General features: G+C 37.3%; 1 protein-coding gene and 2 pseudogenes across 1 annotated transcript; all 3 read left to right on the plus strand.

Moving 5' to 3' along the window:
- Positions 1–9,263: 9,263 nt before the first annotated feature.
- Positions 9,264–10,053, plus strand: LOC149220049 (putative kinase-like protein TMKL1; annotated as a pseudogene).
- Positions 10,054–10,394: 341 nt separating this feature from the next.
- On the plus strand, positions 10,395–11,248 carry LOC149220050 (putative kinase-like protein TMKL1 pseudogene; annotated as a pseudogene).
- A 2,046-nt stretch (positions 11,249–13,294) lies between these two features.
- On the plus strand, positions 13,295–14,277 carry LOC149220051 (xyloglucan endotransglucosylase protein 6-like). Its single transcript, XM_089386985.1, has 4 exons — positions 13,295–13,487; positions 13,595–13,695; positions 13,802–13,995; positions 14,082–14,277. The coding sequence occupies exons 1-4, from the start codon at positions 13,295–13,297 to the stop codon at positions 14,275–14,277; spliced, it is 684 nt and encodes a 227-aa protein (XP_089243111.1).
- The last annotated feature ends 2,949 nt before the right edge of the window (positions 14,278–17,226 follow it).

Below are 17,226 nucleotides of genomic sequence, written 5' to 3' on the forward strand. Positions count from 1 at the left end.
AACGAAAAAACAAAAAAAAACAAAAACAAAAACTGTTGCTCATAAGCCTTTTTGCCTTTGCCAATTATATATATTTACTAACTGATGCTCATGAGCCTTTTTATCAATGAGGCCTCTATTTTATTCATTTTCCATTATTTTTCCTTCAATTTCCTTCTCATGCAAATTTGTGACCTTTCACCTTCCTTTTCTCATATTTTCTTGTATTTTCATAAATAAATGCCAATTAATGCCTCTTTGCCTTTGCTAATTTCCCTTAGCCATAATAAACCAAATGAACACCCGCTAGGATGTTTTTCCCACCATTCAACTTGTAATATGTGTCCCATGACCTTAGTATTATATATGTTTTTACATTAATTTTAATCGGGGTTGTTACAGAACCCTACTCCTTGGGGAAACACCGTCCTCGGTGTTCAATGAAACCTATAACCAGCAAGAATGCTGACAACCAAAACATATTGACAATGGATCTTTATAACACAGATCGTTGCAGTATTTACAATGAAATCTTGTTAAAAGCATGACAACCATACTGTTTACCGGAGCTTTATAACACAACTCATTAAGATATTTACAATAACAACAACATATACTCTTATACATATTTGCTTCAACCAACAAATAATCATATTGTCTATGGAGCTTTATAAATCTAGCTCGATACAATATTTACAATAATATACACATTTTCTCAACCAACAAATAAAAGGATATGATACCCGTATCAGCAACAAGGGAATCCAGAGGTTCACACCTCCACCCTAAAGTAATGCTAGTATTCACCTCCTTCCCAGGAAGTCCATAATCTACTCCCAAAGTCAAAGCTGCATCTGGTGTCCAGCGCAACAATCCTCACACCACTTGTCCTCTCAGTGAACAGTTACCAACTCATTGTTCCAAGCACACTCCCAATGTGCATCTAATTCCATCCGGTAATGCTAATGACCAAAACAAATCCATCCTTGAACTTCCCTTCTCTGCTACACAGTCCCTCAGGCAATCCGGTCACCCCCTTCCTTCTAGTCACACACCTACCAAGTGTCACGGACATCCCCTTCACTACTACACAGTCCCTCGGGTGACCCCTCCCTTGGTAAGGTTTCCTCACATCAGAAGTCTAAAAACCAAGGCATATCCCTACCTCAAAACCATCATATCGGTCACAACATGCTCATGGAAATCAATGGAAATTATTGGGTACCAGTGTCCCACAATGGCCCTGCTCGTGAAGTGTTTTACCAACATACTGCTACCTATTCCAATTCCTTTTGCCACTTCTACTAATTATTGCAGTTGGTTTCAACCACCCAGTCCAGGCATTTCCATGCTTTCATGTACCAAACACATAATTCCCATTAGATTTAAAACGAATTGACATAAATCCAAATCATACCTCATTGGTGGCCCGTCAATAAGGTACACTTGCACTTATGTTCACTTCCTATCACAATAAGCCAAGCCAGCTCTTGAGCAAATCATCATGTATAAACATATCGCATCCAGTTAGCTCAAAACTTAACCATCATAAACCAAGAATCATGAACCACATGCAATCATCATAAACCAGAATTATAGATCACATGTAACCATCATAAGTCAAAATCATAGACCACATGCATAATCAAAACTAAAATAAAATATTGATACTTATCCTTCAATCTATCATTTACTTCTACCTTTTTCCTTTTCATACTCACACCAGATCAGTTACCACACCTGAAAAATACCCAGTGACTTCTCTTTAACCACGTACACATACACATAGTGTTCAACACACACATACAACCACACACGACATACAACACCATAAAATACATGCACCTACACCTGACATACAACTCATATACCTACACCCGTCGTACAACACAACACATACACTTGCATCCAGTGTACGACACAACACATATATATACACATAGTACAACACAATGAATACACATGTCATTATACCACGACTACACAATGCATATACACAGTGCCACTCGTACACAAAACATGTACAACCTGCACACAATACCACATGTACACAACACAACATGTATGACATGCAAACAATCCCACATGTACAACATGTACACGACACCACATTCACACAACACCACATGTACAATCATACACACAACACCACATGTACATAGCACCATATGTACACAATATCACATATCTAACATACACACAACACCATATATACCCAGCACCATATTTCCAACATGCATGCAACACCATTTGTACACGGTACTGCATAACAACGTACATAACACCATATATACACAACATCACATGCACACAACATCATAGGTGAAACATGTACAACACATACGTAACAATAGTACTACACATCTAGAGACCACACACTGAATCTACCAAGCAACCTTACTTCCAATGTCTTACCAACTTTCCATGCTTGTCCAACATGTTACAAATCACACTGTTTTCATTTCGTTGATGTATCCCTCAACATTACATGTCCATGACATAAACATAGGCATAATACAAGCACATAATATCAAATCATATCCACATGATACTAACCTTAGAGATCTGTCAAGGCTACTCTTCCCACTTGATTACCCATAAGACCAGGAACCTCTTTCATGCCATTCACCTACATAAGCAATTATTCCTCCAGAAGAATGATTCCTGACAACCCTATCAGACATTGATATACATACACATATAAAAACATTAGCATAAAATAATCATGATCCCTGAAAACACTAGCATAAAACAATCATGATCCCTGATGACCATGTCAGACAACAACATATGTGCATACATGTATACATATATAGACATCAACATAATCATGATTACAACATTATTACCAAGTATCATAAGGTCAAGGTTAAGAGAACTCCCTTTATCTATGTATGACATTTACAACATTGAGAACAACAGTTCCCAACATAGCTTAGGCATTTTACGCCTCAAATCCATTTATTTTACTTTTCCTAATTACCTTTCCCATGACTGTCCTGCCACCATCCATTTATCCCAATGGACACATCCAATCCAATCGGCTATCATACTCTTACCTTCGGCTGCCCTTACATATGCATCAACTTCATTCGGGTCTTACATTACCTATTAGGTTTCATTCAACTCTCTCTTAGCTCCATAAACTTTCCTCTTCCCCCAACCAATTCCCAAGACACTCAAAACATAAAAGGCAAGAACAAGAAACAAACGAGAAGAAAACCATGAAAACTAATAGCAATACGACACCACAAACAGAGTGGCAAGGCCTTACACCAGACATAAACAAAATTGCAAATCAAGCACAAACAAATCATAAAAGACCGAAAGCACATGACTAGCAACAAACACCATAACTCAATCCCCATGGTTCCCAGTGCTTCCAACGGAAAGCTCAACCTGAGCCTTCTCCAAGATTTCATGGCAGTCTCTTTGCCATGCAATTCCCTACATCATACTACCATAAACACATAACTATCAGTGCATAAATAAATATATGATATACTAGTTACCTTACCTTGTTGTGCCAGTCACGTTGCGTTGTAACTGAACACAAATGTTAGCCAGATGTTCCAAAGATCAAGAAAACATATCTATTAATTTGAAATCAACCTTTACCAAGTCTAACAACCATGTCATAATCAATAATTAACTCACATTCGTCAGTCATAATACATAATGCTACAACTATCATCTACTCACACTCAAGTACATATCAATTGTCTCAACACATATGTGTTAGTGCAACCATCTTAAAACAAGATCATTCCTTCATTCAATATTATAGATACAAACTCATATCATGCAACTAATCAAACATTCAAATGGCATATAGATGACATAACATACGCCTAACACTCAAACACCAAATAGATGACATAATCAAACATTCAAGCACCAAGTAGACGATATAAGCAAACTCATACCTTAATGTATCTCAGGGGAGGTTATCATGTCTACACAATCAATCTAGACTAGCACAATATAACTCCACAACATATCAAATCAACATAAATGAGGTCATGATGTCCATAAGAGTAACTAGATAACATGTTCACATCATAAACTCATAAACAATTGTCATTCATGCATAACAATCACATATGCACAGTCAGTCTATATTAGTACAACACAATATCACAAATATGTCGACTCATACTTGAATGTCATAACCATAACCATCTCCATAGGCCAATCCACATTAGCATGACACATATAACATCAAGATCTTAAATGCAATGAACATAATAATCATGTGTATAACCACAATGTATATAACAACAAGTTGCTACCATTCATGACTATCCAACACATGCATATGACCCTATTGAACAACTAACATTTGTCATGCATGTAACCACAACAATAATAGAATGACAAGAATGTACATAGCCCTAATACTTATAACATCCATTAATCAACATACCTGCATACCCACCATACAAACTTGTATGACGATCTACTCTTACCCCAACGTTTAGTGTTGCAACCTTACTCTAATAATATGCATCTCCTGCTCTATCTAAGCCAACATATCAACATCATAACATAACAACAACATCATGATGACACAAACTACATAATGACCACCACGATGCATTCCTGACCTACCATGCATGTATCCACATAACCATGACAATGCATGCCTAACCTACCACGTGTGCATAACCATAACCATGACAATTCATGCATAACAACATATAGACACTAACATGCATAACAAATGCATACACAACCGACATGCACTCACAACAAACGCATCCCAACAACAACATCATCGACTTCTACATTTAAACACATTTTTAACAATGACAATCACCATGCGTACATAACAAGCACATATACAACCTACATGCATGCATGACAATCCACATTCCACCCATCCAGTCCAAGTGTTCAACCGTGCTCTGAGACCACTCTGTAACACCCTTCTCCCACATTTACCCAAGTTAACCGGTCTGTTGGGGTAAAAATGTGATGAGAGGCTACTATGATGTGATTCAATTCCCCATGTACAGTTAAGGAAGTGGAACCAACCAAACCAAATCATTATGACCTTCCACACATGCTACGGAACCTCCTAGAGCCAACCAACCTTTCCAGGTGATCAACCCTTGAGAAAACTTGACATTTCACTCACCTGAACCCCCATTTGTTCCCATGACGAGGAATGCATGTGATTGAGGCCTTTCAGTGACTCCCATAGCAAGGGCATGCCAACGATTGTGGATTTTTTCAGCTAGTTCTGAGCCAACGACCCCAAATTATGTGCCACTTTTTCAGGGCCAGAACTCAGGCCACTACCCATAACTTCATGAACACTTCATAAATGATTAATAACATCAAAACAAGAGTACTAATGCAAATATTTGATCAATGACTTGACTAGACCCCTACTAGCCATGCCAGGCATTTCGTCAAACATATCACACATATGCATTCTATAGGTCATAACAACATATATGAGCATGGGGGTCTCATACTTACCTGAGAATAATAAGAAAGCACCGATGCATTATCAAAATAGTTACAATATCATCTATTAGGTCATATATTCATTGTTCATTCATTTACAAATCAAAATATGATGGGAGCCATATATCAAGTCTGTCATAAAACATGCTCATAACCAGCATATAACCAAGAGAAATAACAAGGATATGATAACCATAAAAGCCACATATAAACAAGTATATTTACCCATCAAATATAAGAGGAAATAAGCTCTTATTAACATATGCAAAATGCAACCAGGTTTGGGACTTCCACGTACCACCCGACCATAGATTGGCTAAACCAAATCTTTCTTTCAGCCAATCACCCCCGTGTCATATTCCAAGCATGAATGTGGGATCTCATGGAACAAATCCAACAAAACCAAACCAGGGCTTCTAGAGACCAAATCACCTCAACCCTCAACTAGTGATTCCACCTCACGGTCAGACATCACTAACCATCACCATATTTGTCTCTACCCAAGTCGTCCAAGGCTTTGGAGCCTTTGTTCCAACCAAGGCTTCTAGGACTAGTAAATGAATCCACAACTATTGTCGGGCTTCCAGAGCGTTTGTCCAACCAGGACTTCCAGGATTAGTAACTCAACCCACCAAGGGCTTCCAGAATGTTTTTCCAACCAAGGCTTCCAGGACTAGTAACTCAACCCAAGTTGTTACATGGCTTCCAGAGCGTTTGTCCAACCAAGGCTTCCAGAAACTAGTAACTCAAGCCACAACCATAAGGAACATGAGAAACAACAAGAAAACAAAAGGAAAGACACCCACAACACCATGGCTATCCAGGAAATGGAAAGGCTATGCAAATCCACTGTCAATCCAGGCAATCCTCCATGTCAATGACAGATCATAACCAAGAAACCACATGTATGTCAAAACTAGCAAATAAATCATACATGAACCTTGGTACCTGCAAGAAAAAACCCGTTGTAGATGTTGATCCCAATGTCCTCTTGCGCTTTCCTACTCTTCCTTTGCCTTCTTGCTCCAAATCCCAAGTATGCCAGACTCCTCCAAGGGTGCTCCAAGAAAACTCTAAGTGTCCAAGAGTACTAGAGAGAGAGAGTAGAATAGAGAGCTCCAAGCTAAAACTGAAATTTTTTTACCAACTAATCCTCATAATCCTTTTTATCAATGAGGCCTCTATTTTCTTCTTTTTCCATTATTTTTCCTTCAATTTCCTTCTCATGCAAATATGTGACCTTTCACCTTCCTTTGCTCCTATTTTCCATTATTTTCATAAATAAATGCCAATTAATGCCTCTTTACCTTTGCTAATTTCCCTTAGCCATAATAAACCAAATGAACACCCGCTAGGATGTTTTTCCCACCATTTAGCTTGGAATACGTGTCCCATGACCTTGGTATTATATATATATATATATTTACATGAATTTTAACTCGGCCTATTATAATGTTCTTGCAATTTTATGAGTAAGCATTCTCTTAACTTTTTTCTATTTATGCATTTGCTTCTGCTTATTTTAGGAGTAAGCATTTACTTGACTTCTTTTTATTAATGCATTTGCTTTTGCTTCTAGTCATAAAATAATGTCCCAATGATGTTCATGTATGTGCCATGTGGAGGATAGGTGTGAAAATGTAGAATTTGAATTTAGGAAAAGGCTTATATATGTATGCTTCAATTTTAGTGCACAATTATAATTTCAACTTTTCATCACCTCCTTTTTTTTTGGATAAAGTTTGATTTCCTTGATTTTCCCTATCCATTAAAGACAATGATAAAGTCCACCGGTGTTGACTATGTGACTCAATAGACAAAACGATACAAGAAGACTTATAAAATCTTGACAATGACAATTGAAGCTTAAATGGATTAGAATGAATTATTTCAATATTGAAGTGACATTGAAATGAAGAATCATTGTTACCAGAAAAATTACCTACACACCCTCCACTAAGCATTAGGTGCCAATATCGAAATTGTGTCACGAACAAGACGGGGAAGATATTTCTTGCTCCCATTGGGCCACATCTTTATCACATAATGCTCTGTTGCCCAAACTACTCAAATTGATGGTTTCTCAAGGAAATTAATGCTTCTCACTCTCACCATGCAATTTAGATTATATTAAGCATATATAGTAACTACTTAGGATTTTATTTCTTGTTGTCAATCCCCTCCTAAAGATGAGTAAGATGACAATGACTTGGACCTCTTTGGTGACGAGACTGAGGAAGAAAAGAAGGCAACAACAAAACGAGAAGCATCAAGCAAAAAGAAAGAAAGTGAGTTATATTTGTTTACTTGGACTTTGTTTCTTGAACCATTTTTATAAATTTCAATATTCATTTGGCTTATCTGACTGAAAATTATGTGCCTTCAGGTCCATCTATTGATGTGGTTGTACCCACTGTTTATAACATTATCTACTAACATGGTTGTATCCACTGTTTATAACATTATCTACTAAGATGGTTGTATCTATTGTTTACGACATTAACAGGTGCAATGGAATAAGATGATGATGATGAGAAAGACTATAGGTTTATTTAAGGTTGTTGATCATGAAACAATTAAGAGCATATGGTGCCTACATGTTCTTGCAATTTTAATAGTAAGCATTCTCTTAACTTTTTTTGTTCATGCATTTGCTTTTGCTTATTTTACGAGTAAGCATTCCCTTGACTTCTTTCTATTAATGCATTTTATTTTGCTTCTAACCATAAAGTAATGTCCCAATGATGTTCATGGATTTTCCATGTGGAGGATAGGTGTGAAAATATGGAATTTGAATTTAGGAAAATGCTTATATATATGTATGCTTCAATTTCAGTGCAAAAATATAATTTCAACTTTTCATCACCTCTTTTTTCTGGTTAAAGTTTGATTTCCTTGAATGACCCTATCCATTGACAACAATGATAAAGTCCATCGATGTTGACTATGTGACTCAATAAACAAAATGACAAGAAGACTTATAAAATATTGGCATGATAATGAAGCTTAAATGGATTAGAATGAATTATTTCAATACTGAAGTGGCATTGAAATGGAGAATTATTGTTACCAGAAAAAATTACCTACACACCCTCCACTGAGCATTAGTTTCCAATATCAAAATTGTGTCACGAACAAGACGAGGAAGATGTTTCTTATTCCCATTGGGCCACAACTTGATCACCTTTCTCCTACTTTTTCCGCAATATATCTCTTGTGTGCCTAAGAGGAAATGAAGTTCCAAGAAGTGAGTACAATAATTTCAGTTCAACCAGAGAGCTTTGATTCAACTAACACAATTACAGATCTTGAATATATCTAGCTCAAGGTAAGGGCAAGTAGCAGAAGGAAACTTATGTTTCTATTTTGAAATGAATATTGGTAGATGTATGTTATGTGTGGGAGAGAAGAATACAGTGCAGTGGAAGCATGAATAAGCATCCATGGTTTGGAACACAAGTTGTTGAAAATAATATTGGGGAAATGGGATTGGAATCAGATGCAAAGCAAAGGGAGGAGGCCTACATCCAACTCTCTTTAAGTATTATGTAAATCCTTGCTTTCCCACCCTTTTCTTGGGCTTTCTTTAATAAGAATTAGTTATAGCAGGGTCATTCTTTAACTTTATTCAGTTTTACCTTAATATGAAGGGATAAAGAAATCCCCAACTTCATAATCTAAAGTCTAACGTTCGTCTTTAAAAATATTTCTTTGTGTAGAGATATTCTTTTGTGTGTGCATGTGTGTGTGTGTGTCTATTGTTTGAATCTTGAAATTTCTAGGAATGACAACAAAGTTGTGATGTTTATATGTCCAGAGGAGTTATACCTTTAGAGCTTGAGAATAGTGCTAGGTTTATGTCTGTTTCATTCTCAGGGAATAGGCTCAATGGCACATTCCTCCTTTAGTATGGAATCTATGTGGGAAACTTGTGGATCTTCTTCTAGATGGTAATGATTTGAGCAGTTACATACCATAGCCTATTTTGCCTAATGTTACATGCAATAATTTATAGATTTTAGACTTCAGAAGTAACAATCTGTAAGGGTCTGTGCCTTTGTTTCTTATACAGTTTCATGGCCTGCAAGAGTTGGATATGAGCAATAACTCTTTGTCTGGTAAAATACCTAAAGCTCTTGTCCAACTGAATTTATCAAGTTTGAATTTGGCTCTTAACAATCTCAGTGGACCCATTCTAGTGTTTTCACAGAGTTTTGACTGTGAGTCATTTGCAGGAAACAGGCTTTGTGGGCCTCCTCTTGCACCTTGTGCAGGAACTCAAGTTCAGAGCCATTCTGGACTGAGCCCCAGGGTAGCTGCAAGAAATTTTAGTGCTTAATGACCACCATTTTTGTCTATGTGTCCTTATTGATAGGCATTGGAAGTGCCCACAAAATGAAAGTGTTGGGAAGAGGAGGGGACCCTTCTTTGAATGAATTGGAAGATGAAGAAACAAGGGAGGTCGAATTGGTGGTTTTTGAAGGTAGGGAGAATCTCACGGTGGAGGATGTGCTGAATGCAACAGGTCAATTTCTGGGTAAGTATGCTCATGTGTTGACAATGGGGCACTATGAGATGGCATACAATCTTCCCATTTGAGCTAGAAAATGTATAAGAAACACTAAAGATCAATAGTCATTATCTCATTTTCAAATGAAAATATGTGTCTGATTTAATAGATCTCTATTCTAGAAGGCTTTAGGTCTTGTTATTGGTCTTTTTCTCTTACTGTCATTTGTACAATATTATCAAGTGATCTTATCCCTAAGCCATTCTTCTCTTCCCCTTCTCCTTTATGAAGCCTTAATATTCCTATATATGTGTGTGTGTGTGTGTGTTTACAGTTTGACTCCTGCAATTTCTAGGAATGGCAACATAGTTGTGATCTTCATATGTTAAAAGGATCTATACCTTTAGAGCTTGGGAATAGTGCTAGGCTTATGTCTGTTTCATTCTCAGGGAATAAGCTCAATGACAACATTCCTCCTTCAATATGGAATCTTTGTGGGCATCTTATTGATCTTCTTCTAGATGGTAATGATTTGAGCGGTTACATACCAAAGTCTGCTTTGCCTAATGTTATATGCAATAATTTGTAGATTTTAGATTTTAGACTTTGTCTTACTCATGCAAAAATATCCTTGCTTTTGCAGATGCTCAAGGTGGGAGGCCCTCTTTGAGCTGGGTTCGTAGGCACAAGATTGTTCTTGGAGTAGCAAGAGGACTTTCCCACCTTCACACTAGGCTTGAAAAACCCATCATTCTTAGCAACCTCAAATCCAAGAATGTTTTGGTGGATGAAAACTATGTGGCACATCTGACTAATTATAGTCTAGATTGGTTAATGACTCCTTCATCTACTGATCAGAGGATGAATGCAGCTACACTTGAGGGCTACAAGGCTCCTGAGCTCTAAAAGATGAAGAGGACCAATACCAAGACAAATATATACAACTTTGGCATTCTCCTATTAGAAATACTAATTGGAAAGAAACCAGGCAAGAATGACAAGTATGATGAATTTGTGGATTTGCCTTCTATTGTGAAGACTGATGTATTAGAGGAGAGTACGTTGGAGTTGTTTGATGTTGATATCTTAAGGGGATTGAGAAGTCATGTAGATGATGGATTAATTTGATCACTTCAATTTGTCATGGCTTGTTGTGCAACTTCTCCATCGGTGAGACCATATATTATGGTTATCATTCAACAACTGGAGGAATTAAGGCCTTAGACTCATTCTGCTTTATATACTCCCACTGATACTAGGAGTGAACTAGAGCTTGCATTTTAGCTTCAAATTCACTATTTGTATTCACCTTTAGGAAGTTTTTTGCCTCTCCATTTGCATGCTTTACTCTGCTTTTTCTATTGCTTTGATGGTATCTTTAATGTAGAAGACATAAACAAAACTATATTAGGTATTCGGGAATCATAGACACAGATTGCAGGGGATTAAGAAAATTGTTTTGAAACTGACAAAGAAGATTTATTCTCAAATTTTAGGGAATTCCATGTGAATAAATGAAAAGAAGCTAATGTTTCAAACAAAAGAGATGAAGGCATAAGGTCAACCAAAAATGACAAAAGGGAAGTGTAGCAAAAAACTGAGAAATTTGTCTCATGATGCAATGATGCTTTGGAGCATAACCTGTTACTCTTGTATAATTTAGTTCAGAAAAATCAACAAAAATGATTTATTGCTTTATTAGTGTTTGACATATGGAATGGTCATTCATATTTTATTCTAGACTTCATACCCATATTCTGCATCATTGAATGCTTGCTTCCAGGACCATTCAAAGCTCATAGATAAAGTAACATATTTGATGAAGATACTGATTGTATATAATATTGTATTGATGCATCGTTGATGTTATCATGATTGAGGAGACTTTATTTGCAATATGCATCTTTCAATGCGAATAAGATTTATATTCTTGTGTGCGTGTGTCTATTGTTTGACTCCTGAAATTTCTAGGAATGGCAACAAAATCAAACCATGAATTCTATTCTCAATTTTAATTTTGGTTGGCCTTCGGCTAGTTAACAATCTTATTTTTTTATGTCCTATGCTAATCCATAAATGAATATATTTTTATTAGTCGTAAATATTTTTTTTTTATTTTTTAGTGGACACAAAGAATGGAACTTTGGCTCTATTGGACCCACTTATTTCTAACCTCTTGCTAACAATTATTTAGATTACACTGTATAACCTATCATGAGTTATTTAGGATTGCAGTGGCACATTTGAGTTTATAATCTAGGAAATTTACATCTTATGTCATGGTCAGGTACTGAGAATTTTATGTCTTGTTGTCAGTCCCCTCCTAAAGATGAGGAAGATGATGATGACTTGGACCTCTTTGGTGAGTAGACTAAGGAAGAAAAGAAGGCAACATCAGAACGAGAAGCATCTAAAAAGCATCAAGCAAAAGGAAAGAAAGTGAGTATATATTTGTTTACTTGGACCTTGTTTCTTGAACCATTTTTAGGCCGATAGGCCTTTCCTATGCATCAACTTTTCGTCAACACTTTTACTTTAAGCCGTTGGATCAGATGAGACATTTTCAACCGTGGATGTGAACCAGAAAAAGAAAAAACAGAAAATCAAGAAAGCATGGAAAGTCAAGAAAGCGGACTGGTCGTTTTGGCAAAACCCAAAATTTTTAGGCCGATAGGCCTTTCCTATGCATCAACTTTTCGTCAACACTTTTACTTTAAGCCGTTGGATCAGATGAGACATTTTCAACCGTGGATGTGAACCAGAAAAAGAAAAAACAGAAAATCAAGAAAGCATGGAAAGTCAAGAAAGCGGACTGGTCGTTTTGGCAAAACCCAAAATTTTCCTTGTTGTTTCTATTATAAAGCTTTCTTCCTCTGCCTCTTCAATGCAATTGCCATGCTTTTCATTCAATTGCTAGTAATATTAATATATATAAAATATCGGTGTAACCATCCAATTTATACATCATAATTCCGCTCGAAGCAGTATCGGAGACGTGGCACATTTACACGGTAACTACCCGCCAAGTGGCCCTCATATCAAATGACAAATAGGGGCAAAAGTGTGGTAAATTTTGAGAAAAGGAGTCTCCATTACGGTAATTAACTGACAGACTGGCAATACGTGAGTGAGTACAGGCAAACAAACATTATTTAAATGGAGTCGTGGGACCACTGGGGGCAGATTTTTATGATCGCAGTTAAGTTTAGTAGAGTGCCAGTCAAGTTACCATTCCCTATAAATTTTCTCGGTCACGCAGCTATTTCTTCATTGAACTCTGATTCATTTCCACTGGCTTGATACACAGTCCAGTCGAATCGGGTCTTGAGGATGGCATTCGTAGGTTGTCAAGAAGGGGGTTGTGTCATGCACTGCGCTCTTCTTTGTATCTTTGTAACGTTGTGTAGCCTGCTCGTGGGCTCTCAATGTGCGTCCTTCGACGATTTCTTCTACCCCAGTTGGGCTGTCGATCATGTCATGTCCCAAGGGGAGTTGCTCCAGCTCAAACTTGATAACATTTCTGGTATTTATATATATTCTATTTTTTATCCCATTTCTATGCTTTTACTACTGATTGTGCGTCTGCTGCTTACATCAAGTCAAGTCTCATTAAGGTTGCTCTGTTTTCAGGTGCAGGATTTGCTTCGAAGAGCACATACATCTTCGGAAAAGCGAATGTGCAGATCAAACTCGTTCCCGGGGACTCTGCTGGCACTGTTACTGCATTCTATGTAACTGTCATTTGCCATACAATAGATCGGATTATATTGCATTTCTTGGGTTCTTGATTAAGTTTGATCAATGATTGAATTCATACTTTATACTTGGTTACTGCAGATGTCTTCCCAAGGCGATCAGCATGATGAATTCGACTTTGAATTTTTGGGGAATACTTCTGGGGAGCCGTACGCTGTGCAGACTAACGTTTATTCAAAAGGAGTTGGCAACAGAGAACAGTGTATTTTCTTATGGTTCGACCCAACTGCAGACTTCCATTCCTATTCCTTTCTCTGGAATCGCCAGCAAGTTGTGTGAGTATATATATGATAATTGCCATGCCTAGTTAGTCTGTGTATTACAGTGTCTGATGAGCTGGATGTTTGATGCATGCAAGCAGTTTCTTTGTAGATGATGTGCCCGTACGGATATTTTCCAACAATGAGAAAAGAGGAGTCCCGTATCCTCAAACTCAACCGATGGGCGTTTACTCCTCTATATGGAACGCAGACGATTGGGCTACTCAAGGTGGCCTCGTCAAGACGAATTGGACCCACGAATTGGAGGCTCAGGGAGGAGCTCGTTGCAATTGTTGAGTCGCAGATCCTATTTTCTTTCCCTTCATTTTGGTTTAAATTCTGCTCTTCTGGGGAGCCGTACGCTGTGCAGACTAACGTTTATTCAAAAGGAGTTGGCAACAGAGAACAACGTATTTTCTTATGGTTCGACCCAACTGCAGACTTCCATTCCTATTCCTTTCTCTGGAATCGCCAGCAAGTTGTGTGAGTATATATACGATAATTGCCATGCCTAGTTAGTCTGTGTATTACAGTGTCTGATGAGCTGGATGTTTGATGCATGCAAGCAGTTTCTTTGTAGATGATGTGCCCGTACGGATATTTTCCAACAATGAGAAAAGAGGAGTCCCGTATCCTCAAACTCAACCGATGGGCGTTTACTCCTCTATATGGATACTCAAGGTGGCCTCGTCAAGACGAATTGGACCCACGAATTGGAGGCTCAAGGAGGAGCTCGTTGCAATTGTTGAGTCGCAGATCCTATTTCCTTTCCCTTCATTTTGGTTTAAATTTTGCTTCTTTGTTTTCACTGATGTTGAACGAACCATCTTTAATAATCCAATTTAATAATCCTATCGGCCTCTCTTTGTACCTTTTGGGACAATTGCTAGTTATAAATTTCAAGATGCATTTGTCTTATCTAATTGGAAATTATGTGCCTTCATGACCATCTATTGATGTGGTTGTATCCACTATTTACAACATTATCTATTGATGTGGTTGTATCCACAATATATGAGAAACTTTGAAGATCAACAATGTCTAATTCAATTTCAAATGAGTATTCAAGTACAAGTACAATTGATACCTTCTATTTGACTCGATGAGAATTTCAATTTAGTTATTTCCAAAAGAATGAAATTTGCATCAGGAGCATGTTATATGGAACAACTTATAATTAACTCTCAAAAAGAAAAAATGAAAATATGGCGTTGATAGATTTATAAATATAATAAATGCAACTTTAATATCATGCCAGTATGTGCAATTTATGAGTATTTTTATTGATTGGTAACAAAGAATTGATTCCATATATTATATTACTTCCCCCAAAAATTGTCCCTTTAAAATTGTTAGCCTCAACTTTCTTAGTTTATGCCAATGCGACAATTTGTGTTTAACTAAATAGGATTCAAAGTTCAAATTGTTGGAAAATCAAAGATATTATATTAGGGTTTGATTCTCCGATCTTGATAATTACTTGTGAGTGTGTTGGCTTCTTTTACTTCTTTATTATCTTATATTTCATCAAGCAATTATACATACATGAAGATCGCAAAACAAGAGACACAAGATATAGGCACATGCTAGGGCAAAACCCCCATCGAGGGGAAACCCTAGTCAAAGTAATTCTTCCTTTCAATAGTATTCTTTGAGACTCTTCATTCTAGACTAAGACCAAAATTTCCCTCTAAAACATGTCAGCTTCCAAGATCTTCGACCTCTTTCCAGCAACTTCGACTATGTAGCAGATCCTAGCAGCATGCAGCTTGCAGCAGCAACAAAACCTTAGGAGACTTCGATCTCTTAAACCAGACCACGAAACTAAGAGCGAGAGAGAGAGAGAGAGAGAGAGAGAGAGAGAGAGGCACCAAAAATTCAATTTTCCTCTTCTCTGGAGACTCCCCCAAACTCACACTTCTTTCCTCCTCCCGACAACAGACTTCACATCCCCAGCACTTCCCGAAAGATATTGAATTGCTTGTGAGAGTGATGCTTCCAAATGACTTCAACTTACTTCTTTATATAGCCTTCTTATCGGTCGAATGAGGGTCTCTAGGTTGACTTGATCTTCCTTAGGCCGACATGATGTGGAGGACACATAATTCATATTTTGCTTGATATAAAACGTTTTTACATCATCCGAAAGCCCAAGAAGGGTCTCTTTGAATGTACAATGACTCTATAAACTCAATATTAATCCTAGGAGTTCATAATGGGGACTTTGACTAATATGATGATGACCCAAGCATGAAACCCATGCTTTATTAATTCATTGTTACAATAATCAAAATTATTTTCTTTATTCTTTTGAAAAGTTCATTACATAATGACTCAAGTACATTATTGAAGACAGAACATAGTTACTTTTTTCCAACACTCCCTCTTAACTAGGGAGGTATTCATAATGTACAAATACAATGGAAGATCTCAAACTATATTAAAACATGAAGAACCTTTAGGCACCGCAATGCCATGGACTAGATTCATGATTAGGGTAATCTATCCAACCAGTCACTCAACAATTTAGGCACTGCAATGCAATGGACTAGATTCCTGACCAGGGAAATCTATCCAATTAGTCACTCAACAATTTAGTCACCGCAATGCCATGGACTAGATTCTTGACCAGGGAAATCTATCCAGGTGGGACTAAGGTGGACTCAAGCTTTCAATCCCTCTAGGTACCACTAGGCTTACTTGCTAACCACCAACCCAAACATATAGGTGTGTATCCAAAATCTAAGCTCAATAAACAACACCACCTTTCCAATTTCGGGATTCCCGACATCAACACATAGTGTCAACCTAATGTCTCCCCAGGAAATGCTTCACTCGCAAAGCCTCAACAAATATCTTCCTTTCCTTTATCAATAAAATCACCAATATCTACCAAACCTAGCAGGTTCCTTAGATATTCGAACTTCTTATTAGGAAGAGCCTTTGTCAGAATGTTTGCTTCCTGTTCATCTATTGGAACATATTCTAGCTTCACGATCCCATCCTACACCAAGTTCCTAATAAAGTGGAACTTATTATTGATATGTTTCATCCTCGCATGAAACACGGGATCTCCATACATCTTGATACAACCTTGATTATTACAGTTAATCAAAGTAGGACTCAAAGACTTTTCCAACAAGTTTGTTAGAAGCTTCCTTAACTAGACAACTTATTTTCCTACTTCACATGCAACCACATATTCTTCCTCGGCACTACTCAATGCAACAAGATCTTGCTTCCTAC

Source organism: Pinus tabuliformis, chromosome Q (genome assembly GCF_031772625.1).
Source record: "Pinus tabuliformis cultivar Carrire ecotype Pingquan chromosome Q, CPIR1, whole genome shotgun sequence".
NCBI lineage: Eukaryota > Viridiplantae > Streptophyta > Pinopsida > Pinales > Pinaceae > Pinus > Pinus tabuliformis.